Source organism: Lactuca sativa, chromosome 2 (assembly GCF_002870075.4).
Source record: "Lactuca sativa cultivar Salinas chromosome 2, Lsat_Salinas_v11, whole genome shotgun sequence".
Lineage (NCBI taxonomy): Eukaryota > Viridiplantae > Streptophyta > Magnoliopsida > Asterales > Asteraceae > Lactuca > Lactuca sativa.
Genome location: NC_056624.2, coordinates 95,231,023 through 95,246,288, shown reverse-complemented (window position 1 = coordinate 95,246,288; position 15,266 = coordinate 95,231,023). Strand labels below are relative to the sequence as shown.

General features: G+C 34.3%; 1 protein-coding gene across 1 annotated transcript; it reads right to left on the bottom strand.

Annotated features, from left to right (window-relative positions):
* Nucleotides 1–13,059: 13,059 nt before the first annotated feature.
* LOC111913788 (pheromone-processing carboxypeptidase KEX1-like) lies at nt 13,060–14,244 on the bottom strand. Its single transcript, XM_023909500.1, has 2 exons — nt 13,975–14,244; nt 13,060–13,473 (listed from the first exon to the last, which is right to left on the bottom strand). The coding sequence occupies exons 1-2, from the start codon at nt 14,242–14,244 to the stop codon at nt 13,060–13,062; spliced, it is 684 nt and encodes a 227-aa protein (XP_023765268.1).
* Nucleotides 14,245–15,266: the final 1,022 nt, after the last annotated feature.

The following is a 15,266-nucleotide window of genomic DNA, read 5'->3' as shown; positions in this document are numbered from 1 at the left end:
ATGCATTAAATGAAAAACTAATATTAATGACATTGTTTAAGGGTTGAGGTGAAGGAGATGGTGATGCTTTTAGCATTGAAATCGTGAATGTCTACTTGTATATTTTTACTTTGTATATGGTCATTTCATATTTGTTATTATTGTTTTCAATTTAGAATATTAATACTTAACAATTTGAAAGAAGTTGCATATTAATAGTTTAATCTCACTTTGTATATAAAATTGTTTAAGGTAGAAGAATTACTTTCCAAATCCAACAAATCCACTACAAACATCTGCATAGGTTACCCATATCAAAATTCAAAAGTATTAATAACAATATTTTGTTTAATAAAAAGTAATAGGAATAATTCAAAAGTGTTAATCAAAATTCAAAAGTATTAATCCAAAAAACATGTCCTATTACTTTTTATTAAACAAGATATTGTAATTAATATTTTTGAATTTTGATATGGGCTACCTATGTAGATGTTTGTAGTGGATCTGTTGAATTTGAAAAATAATCCATCCACCTTAAACATTTTTATATACAAAGTGAGAAATCCTTCTAGCTTAAACTATTTATAAATAATTTTACAAATATGTAACTTCTTTTAAATTGTTACGTATTATTATTCTGAATTGAAAACAATAACAACAAATGTGAAATGACCATAACAAAGTAAAAATATACAAGCAAACATTTATGATTTCAATGCTAAAAGCATCAACATCTCCTCCACATTCACCCTTAAACAATGTCATTAATATTATTTTTTTTTCACTTAAATTCATTTATATGTATTAGTAATAATATTAATACTAACAAGTTCAAAAAATAGTATTCTTATTTATATTTCTTTAATAATAATAATAATAATAATAATAATAATAATAATAATAATAATAATAATAATAATAATAATAATAATAATAATGGTTCTGTTTGTAGAAAAGTCATAATATTTTTGTTTACAGAAAAATCCTAATATTTTTTGTTTACAGAAAAGTCCCAATATTTTGGATTAGTTTACGAAATAGTCCCAAATTAATTTGGTACCGGTTTCAACCGGTCAAAAAGGGTCAAACTGTAAATTTTTGCCGGTTTTCGGGACTTTTTCGTTCAAAAAAAAAATCTTAGGACTAAAGTGTAACTTTTCCGTAAATATTGGGACTTTTATGAAGATTTCCCCCTTTTATTTATCACCATATGATTACACATTATTCATTGTATACTGTTTCAGCTATTAACTTTACACTTGAATTAAAACACTAGTTGTACCATGCTCCAAGCATGTACACTATGTTTTCTAAACGCTAGTCATGCCACACACCAAGTATGCATACTATGTTTGTCTATGATATTTAGTTTGTGAATTAGATCAATTGAACATAACTCCAATGATCCTCTTTTCACAGTCCCAAATCCTTACTGCAAATGCAAGAATTCCAAATTCATGCCATTTACTGAAATCTGTTAGATTCTAAACTTATATGCATGGATCCTCTTGTAATGATTATGCAAAAAGTCGCAAAGACTTGACAAGAAACATTAAAGAGCATTCCAAAGGAGATCAACTCCTAGGAAACATCCTTCTTGCATTAAGTTTCCTAATCTTACACAGATTGAATAATTTCTATCTTTGAAACATTTACATATTCCATTTTGACTATCACTTCTGAACAAGAGTTGCCTCCTTACAGATTATGTCAATATGGTCCTTCCAGAATTAACCCTATACTTCCAACTGTCCTTGAGAAACCAACATGAAATTCATATATATATATATATATATATATATATATATATATATATATATATATATATATATATATATATCCCTGACTAAATACGATTAAAACCTCAATCTAAGCTTTTAGATTTGAGATGAAGTATAATTTCCTCTCCCTTAATTGTAGCAAAACAGCTCTTTCCCAATTGAAACCTTTTGTTTTCTATAGTTAACATTGCTAACTTGCAATACTTATCATAATTATCATGCTCCCATTAACATGATGTTTATTAGCATAACACTTATGCTCCCATTAGCTTTGACATGTACTCAGAAATTAGCTGGACTTCTAGAAATCAATACTTTATTGACTTTCTTACCAAAGTTTAGATTTCTGATACTAGATTGCTTTGATAAAACTTTATCAATATCATACACCTTATCTTAGATAGCTCACAGGTGTGTCTAAACAATTTTAAGAACTATGAAAAGGGATGCCGTAATCATAGTCTCAATTTTTTAGACCTTTTCCACTTCTCTCAAGTCCATGTTAGTGTGTCAGTTCACCACACACACTCCGCTAACGACTTTGAGAATGCAAATATCACAATTGCTATCTAGTTAAAATCTACTTAGTGAAAGAGTTTCCTCACCATCATTTTCATGAATCGGAGAGAAACCTTATGACACTTAGATTTAATAGTGTATGTGTTCTTATCCATGTGAATTGTCAAAACCATAGTCACATGACAAGGATAATGACAAATTCAAACTCATATGGACTGAACTCAATCTTAATTTCTTGTCGTCAAACAGCTCAAGGGCCTGCCATTGCTTCCAAGTTGTTGTGCAACCAATTGAGAACTCTAAGAACTCATATGCAAAGCACTCTTTAATTGGAATGGGCACATAATATGTCAGCACGATAAGTTATAAACCTCAAGTCGTGTGCTAGTGAAGAACTTCAGGTTTTATTCTTGATTAGTTCTTGAGACTTTCAAGACCTTTAAGACTCCCACTGTCCTCTTTACATATAAGACCTTCTTGTCAGATATTCAAGAGATAGTGTGGATTCTAATCAAGACAAACACTTCACACAATTGGCCTAAGTTGGTCTCTGTTTTATCCTAAACATCACAACTTACCAATCTCAAATGTATAAGAGTAGCAAACTTTTACTCTTACATTTGACAAGTGTTTTAAACCTTCTTTAAGATATGTCACTCAACTTACAGTCTTGGAGTATGACTCTAAGACTTGTTTTGGAACGAAGTATGACTCATCTTCTTGATTTGACCACTTTAACAATTCATATATAGCTCCTCTTCTTAGCTACCAGAATGCACTTAGAGGATGAATTGTGATAAGGTCTCTTAATCATTAAGATGATTATATAACATAATACTAAAGTACTCTCCCATATTTTCAGATTTGAGAAACTTTTATCCTTCTGCCTAAGTTGATTCTTCTTATTCGTTCTGCCATACATTGGAACCTTTTCCAATGTCTCAGAATTACACTTAAGCTTGTGAGTATAACCATATTTACTGAGCTATAGTAAATTACGAAGAATAGTCTTTTGTGATGGACTTAACCAGTGCATAAGAATGTGTACTCGATCCCTTAGTTTTTTACTTGACTCACACATCCATGTGAACAAGTAGTTAGTCTTAATTTTTTCCAATGCTTGAAAGTTCTCATTCATCATGATATACAACTTGCATGATTCCAAGTTTCTATCCAACTGAAACTTGGGTGATGAGAATCTTTCCTTATTTGGTAAATTTAGACACTACCACAAATGAAAGAATCAAATTCATATTTCCACTCTTGCTCTTAATGGAATCTTATAAGCAACAAAATTTTCACAAATTCCATTGTAAGGATATTTTAAAAAAAATAAAATTAAAATTTTTCCTTTTATTTTAAAAACTTTGCGAAATAACTATCCTTACAGTGCAAAAGCACATGAAAAATTTGTTGTTATCTATTCCTAAGCAATATATTATAACTCCTAAGAAGTAGCTCAAGAATCCGATCTTCAAACTATGTGATAGAAATCCATCTACACGATCAAATTCAGCATATTCTTTCTTTAAGTTTCTTCACTTTTCCTTTGATTCTTAAAACATCAACATGTGACCCAGTCACATCATGTATCAAGAATCTCAGAATAGAAACTTAGTAGATTTAGATAGTGGACTTTACCTGAAGTAGAGTCAAACTTATTGACTTTAACATCCTTAGGTAAATTTGGCAGCTTCGCAACCAATACCCCTTTCTTTGGCAATGGACCCTTGATAATGGGACTATCTCAGACTTAACCTCTCTCTTTACCATTTGGTCAACCAAGTTGATTATGGCCGATCCCTTTCCATTAGGAAGAGAGAGCTTTACTGGATATCCAATGTCATCATTATCAATGTCCATAAAGTTTTAGGAAGTTGATCTTAGCAAATAGATAAGATCATTAAGGGTCTTGTCATAGTCTGTTTCATAGGAGTCCCAAAGGAACTCACTATGTGACTTAGAAAGTGATCGAACCAACAACTTTCTCAAGACTTTGATACCCAACTCTCCCGGCTTGTCAATATGTGACTACATCTCCAAGATGTGATCACACAAAGGCCTTTGCTTGCCAATAGGGCTTGAGCGACCTTAAACTTTTCAAGAACTTGTGGGTTAGGGAGAATAATTGGAGGAGGTGAAAGAAGTATGATTTCCATGAGGCATCATCTTGATTTAGGAAAGCTTGTTTCAAGAGATTTGGGAAGATCATAAATGTCTAAACCAGACATCTTTTGGGAGATATTCAAGATAGTTGATTAAAAGTCCTTAATATAACACCCAATATGAAATATTAAGGCTAGGACCCAACACAATACTTTTATAACTTGGAAGAGGGATGCCGTAATCCAAGCTATAAAATATTTGAAGGTAGGTGAATGACGATTCACCAATTTCCACCATGAAAAAACGAAATAAATTATTAGGATTTTTTAATTGGATTTGAAACTCCTAGATCTTTTGAGATTCACTGAACTGTTCAATGGCATGTTTCAATCTCGAGTGTGCCCTTCAGGTTTTGTGACTGGGATGCCGAGGATCACAAAACAAGGTGTGAATAACCATGCAAATATACTTGGTACCCTTAAGTGTTTACCCCTCAATCGATGTGCCGGTTAACCACACACGCTCCATCGATATTATGATAAACATTAAGTTACCCTTTGCCTACCTTGTTAAATACGAGTTAGTGTGCCGGTTAACCACACACGCTCCACTAACCGACTTAAACAAAGTGCAAAGTGTAATTTCATGGATTAGCACCTTATTCACATTTTCCTGTGTAACTAAGATTGGGTATTTATAAAAGGTTTAGTTACTTAGTATTTATCATTAATACTTTTAATGAAGGGAGAATTATAGTCCTTGTCCTACCCGTTCGGCTAACGACCCTCCACCAGTCAAGGAAGCGGTGGGTGAGAGTGGACACCCATTAAACTGCCATTTTATAGGCAGTAACCTTATACCCCCCTTATAGACCGGCTTTGTGAATGAGTCCTACTAACGGTAAGACTGACTTTACTCTTATACATATATATAAATATTATTAACTTATAATATTATAAAGTATAAGGGTTGAATTTTAACTTTTAAAATTCTAAGGGCTAACTTGGAATTAAAGTATTCATAAGTGAAAACTTTTTCAAATTCCAAAACTTGAGGGAAAGTTTTGAAACTATTCAAAACTAATTAATTCCATAACTTATGTGTTTAAAATAGTTTTAATTAAAAGACTCTTCAAGTTCCATAACTTGAGGACAAGTTATGGAAGACTTTAAACCAATAAAAGAATGTAATTTTTCTTTATTTTGTAACTTATGGAATTAATTAAGGTTACACATTTTATTACTTAATGAAGTGACTCTTGAACCTACATAAATTTTAGGACAAGACTCTTCATTTTTTGTAACCATTGCAACTTTTATGAGCTTTATGAAACTTAAATGTGACTTTTCATATAACTTGAGGACAAGTTACACAAACACATTTTAGAATTATCACTTAGATTAAAATGGATCAAAGACACATAATCAATCAACCTTTTATTAATCTAAGCAACTCATAAGAACAAGATAATTCAAATCAAACTCTTTCATGTAATTAGTCTAAACCTTAAACTAATACAAAACATGAATCTATTGACAATTATCTTTGAAATTGGATTAGCATGAACGTTACCACATCAAAAACAAGTTTATAAGTCAGAAAACATCTTAGGGTAATGTTCCTAGTCCATTTCTAGCCAAAAAACTCGAAAATATGTTGTCTGGGGCTCCTACTCGTCGATTGTATCAACCTACTCGACGAGTAGGATGATTTTCTTCATGGACTCGGCGAGTTCAGTGCCCAGAAAAGCAGAAAATCGATTTTTTCAGAATTTTTCCAGCAATTTGCATCCAGTATAATTGAAAACAAGCCTAGTCTCTGATACCACTGTTGGTTTTGAGCATTCTAACACTCCTAAGTGTACATGTAACCCTAAATACCTTGGATCTTTGTTTTCTCTATTATACATGCAAATATGAACTTTCCAAGGTATTCATCCTAACTAGCATAATAACATTGATTCATATGAATATAACAAGTTAGAATTACATACCTCTTTGATGTAGAATGTCTTCATGAAGCTTGAGTGCCTAGTTCCCCAAGCGTGACACCTCAAATGGTTCACACAACACAAAATACACATGGAATGACTTGAGAGAAAACCACACTTCATGAAAATCAGCTAGCCCTTTTCCTCACACATAGTGGCCGATTTTCCCTAGAATATGATCTTTATATAGTGTCACAATTAGGGTAAACCCTAATTCTCATGGTTTTCCATTTCCTTGGATCCATGGGTTCAAATACACCATGGAGCATCCATGGAGAATCCTATGGGTTTTAGCCCAACTTGATAATCCATGGAGTCTTAGCCCACTATACAAGTATGGATGATTTACACAATCAACCCACATATTTAATTAGTCTTCTTTTAATCACTTAATTAATCCTAGATTAATTATTGATCAATACTAATTAAATAATCTTATTAATATATTAGAACTTATAATATATTAACAAACCTTAAGTGTTATTTCTCTCATTATAGTCTATCCAAATGCATGATGCCATGCAACCCAAATGGACCATGCCGGGTCGGGTCAAGTCTTACCAATTATAGTTATGGACTTAGACATTAATCCAATACATAAGTCTTGATTCATACGACAAGCATGCTTCCAGGGACAAGGTCACGTAAAGATGATTAATTTAAAAATAAACACCATAACCTTTCTATCAATAATTTTTTATTTGGACCAGGCAATTTCACTTAGAGATTTTAAACAATTCTAGATAATCAGTGTGAGAGGGTGACTCACTTTTCTCGACAGATGGTCTCGTTAATGAGAAACTTAGAGAGAATTTGTCACCTACAACAACATGCTTCTAGGGACGATGTTGTGTCAAAAGTTGCATACTAGGCTTAAAGTTGCCACCATCAAATTCCTTTTCATAAAAATGGTACAAATTAAGATTACAAACAAAAGAATTAATCAAACAAGAAAATAGTTTAAACAGGAAAATATGTACAACTTTTTCAAAAAGGTGATAAAGACTCTTTCCATCTAATCTTTGAATTGAATGGTCACTAATGTATTTCCAATTTCCAAGATATTTACCCCTTGAATTATTTTTCTATAAAAGAGAACAAACAAGATCAACCATATCACACAAAAAACAACACAATTCATAGAAAGCAAGGAGAGAGAATGCCTTTAATCGTTGAGATTCTGCTGATTGATTCCAAGCTTCATGTTCACCAAGAACAAAAGAAAAACATGAACCAATTTTTGTAACCAAGGAGTTAGAGGGATCCAATATTAGAGAGATGTTGAATTATTTTAGTTATAACCGGTTCTGGTCCTTTTTCCCTCTCAATGCCCTATGCATTTGGAAAATTAGAATAGTCGGATATTATAGCATATGCAATCGATCCTATACCCGAAGCATATGGGATACGATTCATAATGTCTTACATAAATACATGTAACTTGACCAGTCCTCTGCTATAATATTTCCACATACATAATTTCCTTATGTTAAATCATTTCAACATAACATTCATGTATATACATGACTAGATTCTATTGAAATCTCAATCTAAGCTTTTAGATTCGAAATGAAGTATTAGTTCCTCTTGCTTAGAATTTCTATAGTGAAACAACTTTTCATCCTCTGCAACCTTGCAAATTTAAAACTTTGTTTCCTATAAATAGCATCGCTAACTTGAAACACTTAATGTAATAATTATGCTCCCACTAGCATAATAATTACATTTTTACTAGCATAACACTTATTCTCCCACTAGCTTTGACATGTACCTAGAAATTAGTTGGACTTCCAGAAATCAATACTTATTGACTTTCTTTCCAAAGTTCAGATTTATGATAACTTAGATTTTATGGTGTATGTGTTCCTATCCATGTGAATTTGCCATAACCATAACCACAAGACAAGGCTTGTGTCAAATCCGAACTCATATGGACTGAACTTGTTCAATCTTAATTTCTTGCCATTTGGTAGCACAAGGGCCTATCATTGCTTCCAAGTTATTGAGCAGCTCACCCACACAGATCAATGTACTTTCACTGATCAAGGTTCTTTGTCTTATGCAATCAAATGAGGACTCATAGAACTCACATGCATAGTTAACTTAACTGGAATGGCATAGAAACAAGAATGTGTCAACACGATAGGTTACAAACCTCAAGTCGTGTGCTAGTGGTAAACAATAGGTTTATTCTTGGTTAGTTCTTGAAACTTTTCAAGATCGTTAAGACTCCCGCTGACCTCTTGACATATAAGATTCTCTTGTCAAGAAACATTCTTGACAAACAAATATTCAAGAGTTAGTGCGGGTTCTTACCAAGAAAACACTTCATATAATTGGTCTCAGTTGGTCTTTGTCTTATCCAAGACATCACAACTACCAATTACAAATGTGCATGAGTAAGAAAACTTTTCTACTCCACATTTCATGATGTGTTAGAAACCTACTTACGATATATCACTCAAGACACAATCTTGGTGTATAACTCTATGACTTGATTTTGGAATGAAGTATGACTCATCTTTTGACTTAAACATTTCAATAATTCCTGATTCCTCTTCTTAGCCATACAAGTGGACTAAGATGTCCTTAGAGGATCAATTGTGATATGGTCCTATAATCATTTAGGATGATCATAAAACATGATACTAAAGTATTCTCCTTTCCTTTCTGATTGGAGAAAACTTTTATCTTTCTACCTAATTGATTATTCTTATTCGTTCTGCTATACATCAAAACTTTTTCAATGATTCAGAATTACACTTAATCTTGTAAGCATAACCACATTTACTGGACTTCCAGTAAATCATGACGAATAGACTTTATTGTCCTTTTTTGGTGGATCTGACCAGTGCACATCAATGTATGCTAGATCCTTTCATCTTTCACTTGACTTACATACATATGTAAACAAGGAATTAGTCTCAACTTCCCAAGTACCAAGATTTTCATACATCACATGATTCAAATCATATGATTCCAAGTTTCTTTCCAATTGAAGCTTGGGCGATGAGAATCTTTCCTTACTTAGAAAATAACAACACTACCACAATTGATATAACTAAGAATCAAACCATTTTCAACATTGCTATTAATAGAAACATACATACAACAATTATCACAAATGTCATTGCAAGGAAACATAAAATAAGATAAAATGAAAATTTTTCTTTATTTATAAAATGCAGAAAACTTGTCCTTACAATGCAAATACAAATGAAAACTATGTTACTAAATATGCCTAAGCAATCTATCATAACTCCTAAACAATGGCTCAAAAATTTGATCAACGAACCATGCGATCAAAATCCATCTCTTCGCAACCAGACTCAGCTCATTCTTTTTTTTTTTTTTTTTTTTAAGTTTCCTTTCTTTTCTTTGATCCTACAAAACATGAAAATGCAATCTTATCACATAATGTATTAAGAATCTATGAATAGGAAATTAATATAGTTAGATAGTTGACTTACCTGAAGCAGAGTCATACATTTTGAATTTACCATCTCTTAGATCTCTCAGATAGTCAGGGCAGCTTCGCTTCCAATGTCCCTTAAAGTGGCAGTAAAAACATATGACTTCTTTTGCATCGACGCATGAGACAATTCTAGAACTGACCATTCTCTTTGCCATTTGGTCAAGCGGTTTGACCTTGGCCGATCCCTTTCCATTGGCAAGAGAAAACCTTCCTGGGCTTCCAATGTTGTCATTGTCAATGTCCTTGGAAGTTTGGGAGATTGATCTTCCAATCAAATTTGCTTCACCAGTGTGTCAAATCATTGTTGATTCAGCAACAATTAGCAAATAGGTAAGATCGATAAGGGTTACGTCGTGATCTATAATATAGTAATCATTGATGAACTCACTATATGACTTAGGAAGTGATTGAAGAACCAAGTCAATAGCCATCTTCCTCGAGACATCAACACCCAACATTCCCAGACTGTCAATATGTAACTTCATCTACAAGATGTGAGCACATACAGACTTTCCATCTTCGTGTTTGCTTGCCAACAGGGCTTGAGTGATCTTGAACTTTTGAAGTCGACAAACATGTGGGTCAGGGAGAATTATTAGAGGAGGTGGAGGAATTGAAGAATGATTTCTAGTTCATCGATCGAAACGTGGAACATCATCTTCATGAGGTGAGCTTTTTCCAAAAGGATAAGGTAAACCATAGTTGTCAGAACAAGACATCTACAAGGGAAGAAATTCAAGTTAGTCGATTCAATCCTTAATAAAAGACCCAAATGAAATATTAAGGCTAGGACCCGACACAATAATTTACAATTCGGAAGAGGGATGTCGTAATGCAATTGCAAACTATTTGTCGGTAGCTAAATGACGATTTACCAATTCCACCATAAAAACGAAATTAGGTTTTAAACGAAACTCCTAGATCTTCTAAGATTCATTGAAGTTTTCAATGACATGTTTAATCTCGATCATGCCCTTCAAGTTTGTGACTGGGATGTCGAGGATCACAAACAAGGTGTGAATAACCATGCAAATTATCTTGGTACTCTCGAAGTCATTTATCAGCTAATCAATGTGTCGGTTGACCACACACGCTCCATTGATATATGAAAAACTATGAGCTACCCATTACCATCCTTCATTAGTCCCATATTAGTTTGTCGGTTAACCACACACGCTCCACTAACGAGCAACAAGGTACAATGTGCAATTTCATGGATTAGCACCAAATTCACATTTTTCCTAAGTAACTAAGATTGAGAATTTATAAAACATTTATTTACTTGCTATTTCATTATATTTTTTTGTCCTATCTTACCCGTTCGGCTAATGACCCTCCATTAGTCATGGGTGCGGTGGGTAAGAGTGGATACCCAATGGGGGTCATTTTAGATGTCGCTTCCTTAAACACCCGTTATAGACTAGCTTTGTGAATGAGGACTACTAATGGTAAGACTGACCTTTTACTTATACATATAATATATTAGACTTTTAATATTATATACTATAAGGGTGTATTTTACACATTTAAAATACTTGGTGGTTTAATCTATTAATGAATTAGACTTTTAATTTAATTAAATTTAAACCATATGATTATGGATTTATTAATTTTGTCTTTTAATTAAACATTTAATTAATTTAATAAAATCTATAAAGGTGTAATTTGAACTATTAAAAAAGAACAAGGTTCTAAATATAAAAATTCAAAATTAAAACTATTTAATTAATTTTTAAGTTACGAAACCAAGAGTTGCATCAACCTAAAAAATCTCATGCTTGCAGACGATTTGATGATGAACCAAAGTGTTTATATCCTGTTCACCAAATTGTAGCAAATCCCTTTTATCAACTATGTGAAAAACACCATCTGGGAATTTGATGACAGCAGAGGCCGTGGCTTCATTAAAAACCCATTATTCCATATTGCGCATTGATCCATCACAAAAATTCTTAACAATTGGAATCTGTGTCATCTGTTTTGTAGGGGGCACATTACATTCTTGAAGTTCTTGTTGGTCTTAGGGTCAACAACACCTTTGGCTCTTTTCAGGAAGCATTCGACAGTGTTTATCCCATCAAATTTCCTCCTAAATTGATTTTCCAAGAAGAGTTTGAAATTAGTTTCGCAAGGATCATTGGCTGGGTTGGAGAATGGAGCTTCAGAAAGCTCAGTGAGGTCCAACTTTGTCAAAGAAGAAAAATCATTTTTTTCCCTGTAGTTCTCCACATTACCGCTCTTTTGCTTCACCAGCCAGCAATTTAATCTATCATGAAACCCCCACATAACAATTCCTGACCGATCACCATATTTATCTCTATACCGCTTCTTTCCAAGATCAGTCACAGTCAGTTGGGGCTAGTCTCCATGAACATTTTGATTTGAGTTTTTCATGAAGAGCCACTTCCCCTTCTTTTGTGAAGATACCTGTCTTTAAGCTTGTTTGAGAGTAACAATTGGATTGGCTTGAGCAGGTTTTATCTCAAATCGGTCAATAATTCTTGTGGTGTATTGGCAAGGGCACTTTGAGAAGTCTCGATTGCACTTGGTTCTTCAACAGTTGTTTTGAATTTGTCGCCAAATGCTGCTATCAGTTTGTTCTTCAGGTCGTAGTAACCAGCGGTCAAGGCTCCAAGGTTGAGCTGTAGAGCAGAAATTTGTTTTGATTTTAGAGTATTTTCTTCTTCAAGCTCGGAAACTCTAAAGTCGAGATTTACAATCAAAACATCCTTCTCGATAATCTTCTAATTGAATATTCCAATCTCTGCTCTAAGTTCTGAAATCAATGGTTCCGCTCCCCCTAAACTTCCTTCACATATAGATATCCCTTTGCCTCAGGGTGAAGGATCTGAATCTTGTTGGGCCAACAACCTGAAGCCTCTTGGAGGCAACATCATGCGCATGTTGTGGTGGAGAGGAGCCCCCAGGAGCTGAAGAGCTCCCGACTTCATAAGAAGATCGAGCAACACTTGGACCTTCTTTCAAAACTTAACTTTCTTCATGGGTTTTTAGGTTGGTTCAGCAGTTGCAGAAGCTTGTTGGACAGGTAGAGCTTGTTCCCTGATCATCACTCCCGGCCTTGGATTGACTCTTCTCCTTTTGATTGGAGGGTGGGGGGCTTGTGTCATAATAAGATCACTTTCAGATGGAAAAGTAGTTGGAGTAACAACTGTAAGGGGAGGAATCCTTGTATTTGTATCTAGATTAGCTTAAGTTTCGGCCATCTGATCAAAAGTTGGAGGTGTCACCTTGAGAACACTACTAACTCCCCCAGTCTCCGTTGTAGGATGTACAACATCATGGACATCATCAAAGAACTCATGGAGTTCCTCATCGCTTGGCCTGAAATCATCATTCTTCTCAAAGACGAAGAATAATTCATCATCATCATCGTCATTAAAACCAACCACATCATCCCCCAAATTCATCACATCTTCACCTTCCTCCTCATCATCATTTGAATCATCATCATCATTGACCTCCAAATCAGTCATTTTTACGTGTTCCTCAGCAACCATTGCAACATGAGGAACAGGGTCTTCTTCATGTTCAGAAGCAATACTCACATCATCTTCATCTTCTTCATTAACTGAGAAGCTTTCTGACTCAGATGCATCATTGATCTTCGCAAATTAACCAAATTTCTCCAGTGGGTACTTTCCTTGGAATACAAACTTTGTACCCTTGCAATTTTGTTTCATCAACCCAAAAGTATTTGCACCCAAGGACTTCAGGTCCAAAGTTTCTCCTCTTCTTTCCAACTACCGATATTTACTGTCAAAAATCATTTGGAGAAACTTTCAGAACATTAGAAACTTGTCCTTCCTCTTTGCTTCCAGATTGCTCATCATCTTATTCAGAATGAATCTTGAAAAGTTGAACTCAAGACCCATGGCAAGAGCAGCAATAGCACCAGTGTTCAGTAATGAAATCTCATCAGCACCAACTCTCCTGCCTGAGATGCAGGTTATGAAGCAGTGAGCAAAAAATCGTCAATAAAGAGGCAACAACTTCTTCGCAGTAGGAGGAAACACTCCTTCATAACCCATTCTTTCAATAATTTCTTCTGTTTGTTCCATGGAAATCTTAGTTTGAAACCCGAGCTAATCATTGATTTGCAGTACTTCGCGAACGGTTTGCTCAGACACCACAATCTTCTTTCCATTAATAACTGATTCCATTGTGTCTTCACCATCTTCTCTTTTATGCAGAGAAGCCTTGTTCCGGAATTGCTTCACTAAGTCTTGACAGGTGATGGGACTTGACCTGGAAGCATGTGCAAGACAAAATCTCTTGAGTCCATGAATCAAGGACTTGAATTCTTGGTGTGCTGCTGGAGGATCAAATAAGAAAGCAGCAATGATGTGGTTTTCAGCAAATTTCAAGTCTGCCATTTGATTTGCACCAAACGAGCCAAGTGAGAAAATTAATGATTTAATCAATCAAAATTACATTTTCTCAGTTATCAATTGATAAGGCCTTAAAATAATGATTTAAATGAAAAATAATTTTGTGGCCAAAAACAGGTTCACGACCATAAACAGGTTCATGGTCGTAAACGAGTGTATGGTCGTACACGTGTTTACGGTCGTAAACACTGTTCGATGCCGAAAAATGTTTTTTTGTCTTCAATAATCCCACAAAACGCAACTGATTTGAGTTTGATTTAACACAGTGCGGGTCGCCTTTGCAGTAGGGATGAGATTTAGAACCGGAAAACCGGACCGGAACCGGAATCGGACCGGAACCGAAACCGTTAGAAACGGAATATGTCACACCCCAAAACCGGAACGGCGGAAACATTCTGGGGTGGATGACGTCATGTCAAGTATCACAACACATGCATTATAGTAATCAAAGTACAACAAAACATTGCATTAATAGTAATAGTTTTACATGGTTTACATTTCAATACATCAAAGTAATACAAGTAAAATCTAATAAGTACAACATGGTACTAAGCTATCTTCATCAACAGCTCCGGGGATGTACCTGTCTAATGTTGACCTGAGAATACAAGTTATTTGAAAAACGAGTATCAACATTTTTACAAATGCTGGTAAGTTCATAAGTATTTAGTGTCATTTTATTCAAATAACTTAAATAAAAGTGGTAGTTTTAGGGTATCCATTACATTAGTGTCTTTTCCAGAAAATCCTATATTTTCTTTAATAAAAGCAGTCTTCTACCAAGACTGGACGGTGTTATGTGGTAAAAAGTAGTTTCCCTTAATCGCTATCATTATCAAAATACAGAATTTGGTTATTAAAGAAAGCAGGAGAGATCAGGGAAAAAAACATATGCCTCAGCAGTGAAGACTGCTGGCTAAGGCAGGAGGAATCATAGACTCCAGGAGAGTATCGAACGAACGACACGCCTGGCTCAGTCTAACAAAGGGAGACATAGACCCCAGACG

Excerpts from the sequence above, each read along its gene's own strand:
- LOC111913788 (XM_023909500.1), bottom strand. The coding sequence starts at position 14,244 with ATGGCAGACTTGAAATTTGCTGAAAACCACATCATTGCTGCTTTCTTA. Across the intron at positions 13,474-13,974 it reads CTGAGCAAACCGTTCGCGAA|ATCAATGATGCATCTGAGTC; the intron begins GTACTGCAAATC and ends TAATTTGCGAAG.